The 15,186-nt window shown below is 41.6% G+C and overlaps 1 protein-coding gene across 3 annotated transcripts in view; it reads right to left on the reverse strand.

The window, feature by feature from the left end:
• The window catches only part of DDX24 (DEAD-box helicase 24), a 36,620-nt gene extending 21,674 nt beyond the window's left edge, over positions 1–14,946 (reverse strand). For all 3 annotated transcript variants that reach the window (XM_021000290.2, XM_021000289.2, XM_021000291.2), the window contains exons 1-3: positions 14,866–14,946; positions 9,267–10,001; positions 1,154–1,519 (exon numbers count right to left, since the gene is read on the reverse strand). In XM_021000290.2, coding sequence (XP_020855949.1) covers positions 1,154–1,519; positions 9,267–10,001; positions 14,866–14,896 — 1,132 coding nt within the window. In that variant the 5' untranslated portion in view covers positions 14,897–14,946. The remainder of the gene's footprint in view (positions 1–1,153; positions 1,520–9,266; positions 10,002–14,865) is intronic.
• Between the last annotated feature and the right edge of the window lie 240 nt (positions 14,947–15,186).

The raw sequence follows: 15,186 nt of genomic DNA on the forward strand, positions 1-15,186 counted from the left end.
GAGCTAAGTTTGGGGGTTCGATACTCTCATAAAACGCTAATTCTAAGGGAACTGTTATCTCAGCACTACCCACAAATCACTTTGTGCCAAGGAAACTTGCATCTCCTAAGAAATTCCATGACATCTGTATGTTATCCTTGAGAGGATACAAGCTGACCTGGTCCCATCTTTGCTTATCCTTGCCCAATTAAAGGTGGTTTTCTTTCATTCCCAGGAGCCAGTGAGTCTACTATCTCTTGTCTGCTATCCACAGCCTCAGGAACCAGCTGGGTCTCATAAATCCATAAAGCAGAGTGGTGGTCCCACATGCATGCAGGCCCATTTTCCTTGGTGTAACCAATCATAATTCCTCACCCCCCCCCATGATGATGCCAACCCTATAATTAATTGTATTATTTCCTCACCTACCCTGTTCTGTTCTTTGTTCTATGCTTATAAAAAGAAGTTACATCTCCAGTTCTTGGGCTTGAGTTCATCCTGAGGCTGTCATTAGACCCAGACCTCCGTGCCCTGCTAATAAACTGCCATCTTGCTTGGAGAAGCAAAGCACAAAGCACAAGACATGGAATTTGAACCCAAGTCCCCTGGCTCCAATCAGTTTTCCTTCTACTATGCCACCTTGTTGCTATCCATATTCTTTTTAAATAAATTAAATTAGGGGTTAAATCAAGCTGAGACAGTACAAACAGTAGGAGCTCCAAACTGGGGGTCAGGAGCCCTTACTAGACGCATGATTCTGGACAAGCTGTTTTCTCTCACTGGCTCTCAGTTTTCTTGTCTATAAAATGAGAATAATTTCCACTCTATTTTATAAAGTTGCTGTGAGAATTGCGTAAGGTAATATATATGTATTATCTTATTGAGTAAGATAATATATGTGTGTATATATACATATGGCTTTATCATCAGTAACAGAAAAAAGGTAATTATTATAATTATCACATTCTGATGAGCTAGAAAACCACATTTCTTGTGACTTAGTAACTGTTGTAGCTTTCAGGATGAGGTGAAGGTTAAATGTCAACATGTTCTTCTCTAAAATATAAAACTTTAAAAATTTAGCTAATTTGCCATGAAGTAAGTGCCTACCAGGTAGGGGGCCCAGGTAACCATAACACAAGGCCACATGGGGAGAGATGTGAGGGAAGTTTACCTGTAAACTTGGCCACAGCATCAATATGGTGTTTGACTTGGACGGCCAGTTCTCTAGTGGGTGTCAGAACAAGTCCAAGCAAAGGGTTACTCCTGTTTCTGTGACCAGCAGGCTTTTCCTCATCAAACTCCAGCTTTATGTCGCTTGGATTGTGAGATGGGTCTTCGTCCTTCTCTTCTTCCCTTTCCACTGGCAGAGGGTTTGACATTTCACTCCCATCATCAGAAGAATCGTCCACATCCACCAAGGACACTCTATCCTCAGAGTGACTTTCGGCCTGCTCCTGGCTGGTCTGCTTCTGTTCCTCCTGCCAGCGCAACACTGAGTGAATCATCGGGATGGCAAAGGCAAGGGTCTTCCCGCTTCCTTGGAGGAAGAAAAGAGAGCAAACAGAAAAATACAAGCAGTTCAGGACTGGGATTTTTTTTCCTTCGCTTTGAGCCGCAGATGGCCCTAGAGACAAGTTACGCAGCTAGACATACTTGCACAACTATTGAGAAGCCATGATGATGGAGTGGATAGCTAGCCTCCAGACCACAAAGACCCAGGTTCAAATCCTACCTCTGACATATATTGGCTATGTAATCTGGACAAGGTGCTTATCCTCTCAATGACCCCAGATAATTCTCTAAGACTCTAAGTTACGGAAGAAGTGCTAATCTGCATTACTAGATGCAGTTTGCTCCCTGGGAGCTACCTCTACCAAAGAAATCACAGGTCTGGTCAAAAAAAAAACTGTTACTATTGTAACAAAGATATTGTTGATGACAGTGATGGTAGCCATCATGACAGCAACTCACATTTCTGTAGTGTTTTACAAAACATTTAAGTAAAGAGTGCAAACAGTACCCTTTCCATGTGAAATATCTAGGGACAGGTATGTGATGGGGTAGAGAGCTAGGCCTGGAATCAGGAAGACCCCAAGTTCAAATCTGGCCTCAGGTCCTGAGAGCTGTGTGCATGACCCTGGGCAAGTTCCTTACCTTGTCTGCCTCAGTTTCCTCATCTGTAAAAAAAAATAATAACAGCACCTATCTCCCAGGGTTGTTGTGAGGATCAAATGAGATAACATTCATAATTCATAGAGTGTTTTGCAAACCTAAAAACACTACATAAATATGGTGTTATTACTGTTAATAATAACACCATATTTATATTATTATTATCAATAATAATAACAATCAGGATGTAGGATTTGAACCCAGTGCTAGTCACAGCTTTGTAATTTACAAAAGGCTATTCAATTCAACAAACATTAAGTATTTACTCTATGCAAAGGCATGGTGTCACTTAAAGGAACAGCTAATGTTTTCCAAAGACTTTTTCCTCACAAAATCATTGGACCGTCATGCAAGGGTCAGTGACCTTACTTTACAGATGAAGAAACTGAGGGAGGGACACACACGCACACCCCCCACACTCACTTTCTCTCTCTGCTACAAAGTTAACAGAGCCTGGACTCGGGGCAGCTAGGTGGCACAGTGGATAGAGCACCAGCCCTGAAGTCAGGAGGACCCGAGTTCAAATCCGGCCTCAGACCAAACACTTGACACTTACTAGCTGTGTGACCCTGGGTAAGTCACTTAACCCCAATTGCCTAAAAGCAAAAAGAAATTAAAATTAAAAAAAAAAACAGAACCTGGACACAAACCCTGGTCATCTGTCCTGCCCCCTCTCCCCACACCTCACTGTGCCTCTCTTACTGGATCCTTACTTTGTTCCTACTAACAGGTTTCCAAGGCACCTATTATCAATAGGCCCATTTTAGAGATGACAACATTGACATAGAGAGGTAAACACAAAAGTAAAGACTGTCTCTATCTCTATCATCAAATGGCTTATGCCCATGACCCATGGCCTCAGATGTTTACACTTAAATTTGTAAGACCAATGACGAACATTTACATAGGACAAAGAATTTCTCATACAATGCCTCATTCGGTCTTTTACAACAACCGGGTAAAGCATTTGCTATTATTTATTCTCATTTCACAGATCTGGAAATAGGCTGGGACAGGTTGTATAGTACCACAAAACTAGTAAATGTCTGATGAGGCAAGATCTGAACCCAGCCAGGTATTCCTAACTCCAGACCTGGGATACCAGCCACCATATTGTGCTATGTAGAGGCAAGTCTGGTGGGAGGAATCAGAGACCTGGTGAGATGGGACCCAATATTCTAAAGGAACAGGATTAAAAGGGGAGTGGTATGTGGGTGAGGAGAGATATGATGCACAGAAGCATTGATATTAATATACTGATATAAGAAATTCCATGTACCAGGAGAAGTACTCACAGAGTAACATTATTTTAGTGTTGGAAGTAATGGCCACTGAGTTCAAGCAATACACGAAAAGGAACCCCAACTACAACGCATATGACAAGTGGTCATCTAATAGTAATAAAAGTTAACATTTATATAGCACCTATGTTCCAGGCATTATGCCAGGCACTTTACAATTATTAACTCATTTGATCCTCACAACAACCCTGAGAAGTAACTGCTGTTATTATCTCCATTTTACAGATAAGGAAACTGAGGCACTCAAAGGTTAAGTGATTTGCCCAAGACACAGAGCTATAAGCGCTTGAGGCCAGATGTGAATAAAGGTTTTCCTGACTCCCGGCTCGCGCTCTATCCACCTAAGACTTGAATGAGGGGCAGCCTTCTACAGCAGAGACAGCAGCCCTCACAACTCTGTCAGGAAGTTATCCTGACACCAGGCCTAGATGTGCTTATTTCAAACTTCCACCAACAGGATGGTGGTGGTGGTGTCGTTCAGTCATTTTCTATTGTGTCACCGACTCTCTGTGACCCCATCCGGAGTATTCCCAGCAAAGATACTGGAGCAGTTTGCCATTTCCTTTTCCAGTTCATTTTACCAGATGAAGAAACTGAGGCAAACAGGGTTAAATGACTTGCCCAGAATCACACAGCTAGTAAGTGACTGAGGTCAAATTTGAACTGAAGTCTTCCTAACTCCAGCTGCAGTACCCTATCCAGCACACCACCTGGCTGCCCATACCACCAACATGGTACACAATTAAAAAAACCCACCTGATTTAGAGTCAGGGACCTCAGCTCCAATCCCAGCTCCGCAACTTACTACTTCTGCCCATGTGCCAATCACTCTGTTTCCTCAGCTCTAAAATGAGGAATAGGAATCAGATGACCTCTAAGTTCTCATAGGATTCTAAATCTAATCACAAGGAAACCACTATTCCTGGTTCTACCTTTAGGGCTCAAGTAAAACACATCTATTTAATCCCCCTTCCACATCCATCAATTAATGTGCACTGAGTGAGCAAATACCATGACAGGTACTAGAGATACAAAGGACCAAACAAGGCTCTGCCCACAAGGAGCTTATCAGGGGGATACAACAAGTACATATTTAAATACATACAGAATAAATAAAAACATAAGATAGCTCGGAAGCAGCTACGTGGTGCAGTGGATAGAGTAAAGGGCCTAGAGTCAGGAAGATTCATCTTTCTGAGTTCAAATCTGGCCTCAGACACTTACTACCTGTGTGACCCTGGGCAGGTCACTTAACCCTGTTTGTCTCAGTTCTTTCATCTGTAAAATGAGCTGGAAAAGGAAATGGCAAATTGCTCTAGTATCTCTGCCAAGAAAATCCCAAATGGGGTCACAAAGAGTTGGACAAAACTGAAAAATGATTGAACAGGTCTGGAGATGGAGGACACTAGAAGCCGCTGAGGTAAGGAAAGGGTCCATGTAAAAGTAGAGCTGAAGCTGAATCTTGAAAGAAGAAAAGGGATTCTAAGAGGCAGAGGTAAGGGGAAGAGTACACTCCAGGCACGTGGGATGGCCAACACAAAGGCAGAGATGGGAGATGAAACCATCTTGTGTGAGGAATGAGAAGGCCAATTTGGCCACACCAAAGGGAGCAGAAAAAGAAATAGTGAATAATAAAGCTGAAGAGATAAATTGGGGGCAGGTTATAAAAGGCATTAAATGTCAAGGAGAGAGGTTTATATTCATCCTGGAGGTAATAGAGAACCCCTAGAGTTTACTGAGGAAGTAAGCAACATGGTCAGATTCTCACTTTAAGAAAATCACTTGGGTAGCTGTGTGGAAAATGGATTGAAGTGCAGGGAGCCTTGGGGCAGGGAGACCAATTAGGAAGTTATTAAACTACAGTCAGGGCCCAATTAACAAGAATAATGAATCCATGAAGAGACTGCATTCTTTGAATTCACAATGCACATTTCAATTGGGCTGCAACCAATTACCAAATTTTACAGAATTCTAACTTCAATTCTGAATACATACAACCTCTTCAGGAGTCACTGCTTTGCAATAACCAGGACCTAGATATGATGTAATGAAGAGGTGATGGGGGCCTGAACTAAAGTGAAGGGGTCAGATGTCAGATACTGTGGAGGTGAGTTTGACTTTCACTAGTGGTGAAATTCTAGAACATCTTATTAAGGGGATGTTTTATGAGCACTTAGAAAAGGAAGCAGTAATCACTATGAGATGACATAGTTTCATCAAGAATAGGACATGCCAAACTAACATAATTTCCCTTTTTCCTCAGGGTTACTAGATTACAAGGTCAAAAGAATGCCATAGATAATGTTGTTCTTCAGTCATTTCAGGTGTGTCCAACTCTTTCGTGACCCCATCTGGGGTTTTCTTAGCAGATACTGAAGTGGTTTGCCATTTCCTTCTCTAGCTCATTTTATAGATGAGGAAACTGAGGCAAATAGGGTTAAGGGACTTGCCCAAGGTCACACAGCTAGTAAGTGTCTGAGGTTGGATTCGAACTCAGGAAGACAGTCTTCCTGACTCCGTGTCTGGAACTTTATCTACTGTGCCACCTAGCTGCCCTCTGTCATATATAATAATAGCTAACTCGTATTTCAGCATGACTGTATGGGGAGGTGGAATCATAGCTAGCTGAAAGACTACACACAAAGAGGAGTTATTGGTCACTCAATGTCAGCCTGGAATGGTAGCAGAATGCTTCAGGGAATCTGTCCTAGAACTTCTGACGTTTAACATTTTTATCAGTGACTTGGTTAAAGGAATGGATAGGAAGTTTATCAAAGTAGCAGGCAATAAGATGCTAACAGAGACATGGATGACAGAATCAAGATCTCAACAGACCATATCCACTATGGTTAAACTTAACCATATGGAAATGTCCTATTCTTGTGCTAAAAAAGAAGAAAAAAAATCAACCTCACAAATACAAGATAGGGGAGGGCATGTCTGGCTGGAAATGCATGCGGAAAAAAAAAACCAAGGTTTTGGTAAGTACATTCAATTTATTTAGGAAGCTTGATGCAAATCATCAGCCACAAGAGTTAAGGAAATCTTAGGCTATGTTAAGAAAAGAAATGTCAAGAACGTGATAACTAGCGCCTCAATATGCTCATCAGACCATAGTCACTGTTCTGGGCTTTTAACAGGCTAATGAAAAGCTGAAGAGCTTCTAAAAGAGGGCAATCAGCATGCTGAGAAGACTGGAGAGAGTACCCACATAAGAACTGATTAAAAAGAACTAGGAATGTTTAGCTGGGGAAAACTCAGGGGGGGATATAATAGCTGTATTCAAGTACTTTAAGAGAATACTTATTCTACTTGGCAAAACCAAAGGAATAGATAGAAAATGCAGAGGCAGATTTAGGCTTGCTGTAAAAAGAAACAATCCTCACAATTATAGCTCTCCGAAAGCCTGTTCAGGCTTTCTCAGGAGGTAGGTAAGGTGCTTCTCACTTGAGGTCTTCAAACAAAGGTTGGTTGACTAGGGATGCTCTTTGCTGGGGGCGGGGGGAGGAGTTGGAGGTGGGAGGCAGTGGGAGTTTCTAGATAGGTAAAGACTGGACTAGCTGGTCCTTCCCAACTCTAAGATAGTTACTCCTTTAAAAAATAAAATAAAAAGACCAAGAAGTACCCATAGAGATCACAGAATCTAACCTCTTCATTTGACAACTGAAGTTTGAAGTGAAATCGTGACTTGTACAAATTCACATATTAAGTGCAAAGATGTGATACAAAACTCAGATCCCTGGATCCTCTGGCCATTCACCGTCTTCACACTACAATATAACCTCCCACTGCTGGCAGACGTGATCATGTGAAATCTGTCAAGGCTGAAGTGGTCCATTACAGTAACCTTTTATATAACTATTCTGCTTATATTCTGACTTTGTTATCACTTGCCAACAACTCAAAAGTCTCATTGTCCTCATTTCTGAATGTCCAAGTCTGATTTTAATATCCTTCTCACTGGTCACAAAGGGGCAGTTACGTCAGAGACAATATGCTTTTCCTCCTGCCTTTTTTTTTTAACCAGCAATCACAGATACTTAGGATCACAAAAATATAGAACGGGAAGGGACCTTTAATCAAATCACTGATAAAAACATTACACAGCAGAGGACCAAGACGAGATCCCTGGGTTCCCCAACTGAAGACATCCTGCCATGTTGACATTAAGTCATTAATGACTACTCTAAGCCCAGCCATCCAACTGGCTCTGAATCTGTCTAAATGCATTATTACTCTGTCCATACTGCTCCACCTCTTCCACGATGAAACACTATCAAAAGCTTGCAAAACAACAGGGAGGTGGAAAGACTTCTATGAACCGGTACAAAGTGAAGTCAGAAGAACACTGTACATAGTAACAGCAATACTGTATGATGAAGAACTCTGAATGACTTGGCTATTCTCAACAATACAATGATCTAAGACAACCCCAAAGGATTAATAATGAAGCATGCTATCTACCTCCACAGAAAGAACTGATATTGTTTGAACACAGACTGAAGCATGCTATTTTTCACTTTCTGTTTCTTTTTTTTTTATTCAAGTCTTCTTGTATAAAATGACTAATATAGAAATGTTTTACATGATTGCACATGTATAACCTATATCTGATTGCTTACTGTCTCAGGGAAGAGACAGAGCAAGGAAGGAAGGATGGGAGAATCGGGAACTCAAAACATTAATAAAAAAAGCTTTTAAAAATTGGTTTAACCTGTAATTGGGGGAAAAAATAAAATAAAAAAAATTTAAAAACAACAAAAGGTAGGAAAGAAGGCAAAGTAGGATATTTTTTAAAGCTATGGGTTAAATTTTATATATTAAAAAGGAAAGCAAGCTATACAGAAGATCCACAGTTTCATGCACAATCTTCTTTTTCTGTTCTACTATGTAAACAGAAATGCTCATTTTATTTGGTGTTTAAGTCCAGAATAAATGTCATTTTTTTTATAAAGAAGATGACAAATGAGACAATTTGAATGGCGCACTCCAATAAAGGGGCAGCTAGGTGGTGCAGCGGATAAAGCACTGGGCCTGGAGTCAGGAAGACTCATCTTCTGGAGTTCAAATCTGGCTTCAGATACTTACTAGCTGTGTGATCCTGGCCAAGTTATTAAACCCATTGGCTTTAGTTTCCTCATCTGCAAAATGAGCTAGAGAAAGAAATGGCAAACTCCTCCAGTATCTTTGCCAAGAAAACCCCAAATGGGATCACGAAGAGTCGGACACAACTGAAAATGACTATGCAAAAACAACTCCAATAAAGGAGATTTCTCTATTGGACATTTCCATCTTCAATCTAAAATAGTTTTTCCTTTAACTGTTCCTCAGCCTGATACATTAAAAAATTCTAAAGATGTAGGAAAAAAAGCTTGCTAAAATCTATGGCATTTCCTGCAGCTACCAATTTAGGAACTGTTCAAAAAATGAAATAAAGTTGGTTTGGCATGACCTGATGAAATTGTGCCAGCCCTCTGAAAACACTGCTTCCCTTTCTACTTCACCATCTCTTTCATGATTCATTCTAGAATTTCCCCAGGAATTGACATCAAGCTCATTAGCCTATAGTTTACAGATTCTGTTCTCTTCCGTTTGTTGAAAACTGGCAAAACATGTGTCCTATACCTAAACTTAATGACTACAAAACAAAGATCCAAACTTCTGGTGCCTCTTCCCACACACCACAATTGTGCACATGTAAGCAGAGCCACCATCTAATGAACTAGGATTCAAACTCAGGTTTTCTGATCCAAATTCCCGACTCTTTCCACTAAGTTTCCTCTTCTGTCTACAAATAAGAGAAGAGCTCACCTGTTTCTGCAGCCCCCAGGATATCCAGATGATCTCGGATGGCAGGTGCCAAGGCCAAAGCTTGAATAGGAGTCGGAGCACTGAAGCCCAGGGAGCTCAACGCCCTAAGGACTGGCTCAGGCACGAAAAGGTCCTTCCAGGCAGAGACATCAGCCTTCTGGTCATCCCACTTGGTTGTCCAACTCTTTACTTTAGGGGGAGCTTTTGAAGGAGCAGCCTGAGAAGATGGTTGTGCTTTTTTTCCTGTCTTTTTTTTCTTCTTTTTCTGAACAGTTTTGGGAGGGCTTACGGTTTCTATAACTCCACCTTCTTGAGGACTATCCTCATGGTCTGTGTCAACTGCATCTTTGGGTACAACTTCCTGGGAAATTAAGTCTTCATCGGCAAGTGAAGGGTTTTCTTTCTCTTCCTTAACAGTTGTCACTGTTCCCCGATCTCTGCTCTTCTTCCTCTTCTTTTTCGGCTGGGAAGCAGTTTCTTCTTCTACCACCTCCCTCTCAGACACCACAGCACCAGACCTTCTCTTTTTGGGTTTTTCTTTCGATGAAAGTTTTGAGGCACCTACCAATTTATAATCGTGAAGCTCTTCAAAACACACCAGGTCCTCAAGCTGCCCATCAGCAAACACATGTGGGTCAATCTTCACAGGTTTCCATGCTCCTACAACTTTTATTCCCTTTTTCCTAAATCTAGCTGAGGGCAGAAACCGTCTCCCTTTCTTGAATTTTGTGATTCCTTAAAAAAAAAAAGACAAACTCTTAAGTCACAGCAGATAATGCAGATTTTCCCTTTTTAAAACCAGCTCAAATGAGAGGTAATTTTGTTTTTATTTTTAATTTATGGAATAAAACACACATTTCCATAAGAATATAATTTAAAAATATGATTTACACATGAAACTGCAAATCTATTATGCACAACTTGCTATTCTTTTTAAATACATAAAGTTATCATGTAAATTTACTTTTTTTTCTTCCCCTCCACCCTAGAGATGGCTACCATTAAACACGAATGAGTGTCAGAGTGTGTGTGTGTGTGTGTGTGTGTGTGTGTGTGTGTGTGTGTGTGTGTATAAAATCATTTTATGCATACTTCTATGTATCAGTTCTTTCTCTGGCTGCAGATAGCACCTTCCTTTATACGTCCTTTGTAGCTAATTTGGGTATTTATAACAGTCAAAATCACTCATTCAATCAAAGTTGTTTTTAAAACAATATTGCTGTTAAGCTCGAGATAGCTGAGGACTCAGGAATGTGGGAGGAATAGGGGACAGGAAACCAAAAGGGCTGATCTACAATACTCCCCTCTTAGCACTCTTGATACCATGTTCCCCTAGTTCAGAGTTTAGAATAAGAAAAGATCTTCAAAACCATCTTATCCAACTCCATCCTTTTAGGGATTAGAAAATTGAGGTCCTAAAAGATGAAATGACTTGCCCAAGGTCACAAAGATTAAGTTGAAGAGCCAGAATCTGAACTCAGATGCTCTGACACTGCCCTTACATCTTGACATTCCTTCGGTCTCCTTTGCTGGTTTTTCATCCTCCTCATATCCTACAATGCAGGAATCTCAAGATTCCATCTTTGTTTCCTTTTTCTTCTTTCCACATTCTCTCTTTTGGTCATCTCATCCAACATGCTGGCCTCCCATTTTCTAGATGAGGAAACTGAGGTTGAAGGAGCCTCAATTAAGCGATCAAATAGCTAGTAAGTGGCAGACCTAAGCCTGACTCCTAACCCAGGGCTCTTTACACTATACCAAATATTGAGTTCTCAATTGGCCTATCAACAAAATTTAAAACCCGTACAACAAGAATGGAAAAGGGTGGAAAGGGCATTAGGCTCCTGCTTTTTATATTGTTATTAACTTGAGTTCTAGTTCCAGCTCTGCCCTTTAACTTGCCCAAGGACACAGGGTATTTTACTTCTCAGTTTACTCATCAGTAAAACAGAGATAATCCTTCCTCTGCCTAATGTGGTTGTTGTGAGTCAGTCACCTATGTGACCTTGGACAAGTCCCTTCACCTTTACAAATCCCTTCACCTTTACAAGTTTTCATTTCCTCATCCATAAAATGAGGACGTTGGATTTCCTCTCCGAATAACCATATCCCAGGATAACAGAACGTTACAAGCCAGAAAAGACCTGGGAGGAACACGTAGTGCAAGGTCATCATTTTACAAATGAGGAAACTGAGACCAAATACATTTATTATTGTTACTTATACAACAATTTAAGGTTTACAAAACACTTTCATCACACCCTGCAAGTTCAGCAGCATGAAGAGAATTAGCCCCATTTTATGGAAGAGGAAACTGAGGTTCAAAGACAGTTTAAGAGATCTGCCCCAGGATCAGATAGCTAATAAAGCAGGAGTCAGGCTTCAAACCCAGGGTCGCCTAATTCCCTCACTGCTTTTCTAAATGACTTGCTGTAGTTCACCCAGCTAGCCAGTCAATGGTTTAGCAGACCCAGGATCAGAAGAACTCTGGTCTCCGACCCAATCCAATAATTCTTTCACTAAAGGATACTGCCTGATCTTTCTTTCCCTTCTCTGAATACCTAATACCTGCACCACAGAATAGCAAATCTGATTATTCTGTAGTTTTTGCATAAAACCTAAGTACAGTCTAACAATCAATCAACAGGCATTAATTATTACAGGCCAGGAGTTATGAAAGAATCTAAGCTCCCATGAGACCAAGTTGTCAAAACCTTCCGCTAACTTGCCCTCCCCCACAACGAGCACAGCCAAGAACACAAGGTAAATGTTTAATAAACACAAACTTGCTGAACGTCTTCATTTCCAGCCCTTTCAGCAGAACACTGATGAACTTGTACAGAAAAAAAATATTACATCTTTATTTTCATTAGCCTCTAATGAAATTCAGCATTTCCTTCAATTATGAATGTAGACAGCAGACATTACTGTGGGAAGGGGTCCATTGGTTTTGTCACACTGCCAAAAAGGGTTCAGAATTCCTGCCCCAGAGTTTCATTGTGAACTACATTCCATGGAGAGGGGCGAGGAGGCTTTTAGTGAAATTTGGATATGAGTTAGGAGTTGGAGGAGCAAAGCAAATGGCATTCTGTAACTTCTAAAGATCCAAATACCCACGGAAGACAGGAATGGTTGAAAGGCAGAAGAAAATAAGAAGGAACATTGCTTTTGGAGAACCAGTAAACAGGAAGGTGGTAGAATAGCAAAGTCACCTGTAAAGGCAGAAAAAGGGTTCAGGAGGCAGCAAGATTATGCCCTTGGCTAGTAGAGGCATTAAAAATACTTGCTTGAGAGGCAGGAGGGCAGGGTTCAAATTCTGACTCTTTCACTAAACTAGCGACGGGATAGAAGGCAAAACATTTAGCATCTCCCTGACTCAGCATCTTCCTGTATACACGATGGAATTGACCTAGATGGTCTCTTCAAACTCTACATTCTATGATAAACTCCTATATGTAGCCTGGACAGAGGGGAGGTGTTTACTGCAGCAAAATATGGTTGGAAAACTTAAGATAAGTTTCAGGATTCGGAAGGCATCCTGGAGAAATATAAATGGAGGTACACAAGCAGCAGCATTGGACAGTAGAATGGATGTTATTTCAGAGAAAAGAGCTCAGCTTTTTTTGTCATGGACCCCTTTGGCAGTCGCGTGAAGCCTACAGACCCCTACTTAGAGTGTCTTTAAATGCAGAAGATAAAACACATGGGGCCATTTTTTTAAAAGCCCAGTTATGTTAAAATAATAATAGCATTCGGAAAGCATCTTAAGGTTTGCAAAATGCTATAGTTGACAGTCAGTAAACATTTACTTAGCACCTACTATGTGCCAGGCATTGTGCTAAGCACTAGGGATTTAAATAGGAAAAAAGAAAGGAGCCCACAATCTAATATTTTGGAGGTTTGTTGTTTTTTTTTTAAACAGGTATCTCAATTTTATTCTCACAGCCACCCAGGGAAATGGGTACTATCAATTAGCTCCATTTTACAGATGAAGAAACAGAGGAAAATAGAGGTTAACTGACTTTTGTGGGGTAATAATACTTAAATTTGAATTTGGAGTTTTCCTAACTCCAAGTCCAATGTACTAACCATTTAGCTGCCTAAATGACACCTCAGAAGACAAGATTACAAAGCAAACTAATTATTTCTAATCAACAAATTCATGGACTCTAGATGGGTACCTTCCTTCTGATTATTTCCAATATATTTCTTATTGATCCTGTATATATCTTGTTTGTACATGGTTGTTTGCATGCTATCTAACAGACTATAGGGGGAACTAGGTGGTGTGGTAGGGAAGAGCGCCAGGCCTGGAGTCAGGAAGACCTAAGTTCAAATCTAGCCTCAGACACATATTAGCTGTGTGACCCTGGCAAGGCACTTAATCCCGTTAGCCTCAGTTCTTCATCTGTAAAATGAGCTGGAGAAGGAAATGGCAAACCACTCCAGTATCTGCCAAGAAAAGCCCAAATGGGGTTTCAAAGAGTTAGACATAACTGAACAACAACAAATAATAGACTATGAGATCTTTGAGGGCAGGGACTGTCTTTTACATTTCTCTGCATCCTCAGTGCTTAGCAGAGGGTCTGGCTGTTGGCATTTTCTCTGGCTGTTCTCCATGCTTAGAATATTCTTCCTCCTCTACTCCAACTATTGACACTCCCTACTCCCTTCCTTTAAGTCCCGAATAAAATCCCAATTCCTACAGGAAGCCTTCCCCAAGCCGTCTTAATTCCAGTGCTTTCCCTCTTTTAATTATTTCCTCTGTATCCTGAATATAGCTTGCTTTGTATATTTCTTTGCATACTGTCTCTGCCATCAGATTAACCTAAATGATCTCTCAGGATAATGCTGTTAAATGCAAACTAAATTAAACTTAAATATAAGTTCATCTCTGAGTACAGATTGAAGTATAATTTTTTTTCACTTTATTTTTCTTGCCTTTTTTACAACGTGGCTAATATGGAAATGTTTTGCATGATTGCACACGTGTAACTGATATCATATCGCTGGCTGTCTCAATGGGTTGGGAGAATTCAGAACGCGGAAAAAAATGAATGTTAAAAATAAATATTTAAAAAACAAATACGTCCATCCTCCTTGAGGGCAGAGACTGTCTTTCGCCACTTTTTGCCTCCCCGGGGCTCAGCACAGCGTCCGGCACATAGCAGGTACTTAACAAGTGTTCACTGATTGATTGGCACATCGTGGGCGCTTATTAACTGTTTCCAGCCTGACTGAAGGATCGTAATTCACTTTCTCCTCCCTGGTTCTCAGTTTGTCCGTACGCAAAATGGAAGGGGAGGTTACAGGGGAAGAAGAGAGTTGGCCTAGAGTTGATCTCAAAGGTCCCGTCCGGACCCAGCATGGATTCCGTGCCGGCTGCGTGGCTCCCCTAACGGCCGGAGCCACGCACGGAGGGGCAGGCGGCGCGGCTCGGTGTGGGCCTCCTTCCTTCCATCCCTTCTTCTCCCCCTCCCTTCCTTCTCTCCTTCCCCACTTTTCCATTTCCCAGCTCCTCTAACGTAGCCCGCGCCCGTCCCGGACCGGACTTAATGGGGAGGAGGGGAGGAGTAGGGTCCTGGATCCGGGAACTCACCACCACGTGAAGGGACCCGCGCCGCCGCCATGGTTTCTGCCACCGCCTCTTCCGCAAACCGACACCACGTGGGTGTCTCTGATGGGGGCTGCCGTGACAGCACGAAGCCCCGCCCCCTCTTTCAAAACCGGCGCAACTTTATTGGCAGCTGGTGCTGTTCCCTTCCCGGGGGCTTCGCAAACCCTGGAGGAGGAATATGGATTGGGACCTTAGAGGTCGTTTGCCATCCCCCTTTCCCTTCTGGCCCAAAGGCCCAAGGGTTTACTCTGCCCCTTAATTTCCTAGAATCGAGTCAAGTCTACAAGCGATAATTAAGCGCTT

This window comes from Phascolarctos cinereus, unplaced genomic scaffold, assembly GCF_003287225.1.
Source record: "Phascolarctos cinereus isolate Bilbo 61053 unplaced genomic scaffold, phaCin_HiC Scaffold_3;HRSCAF=262, whole genome shotgun sequence".
Taxonomy (NCBI): domain Eukaryota; kingdom Metazoa; phylum Chordata; class Mammalia; order Diprotodontia; family Phascolarctidae; genus Phascolarctos; species Phascolarctos cinereus.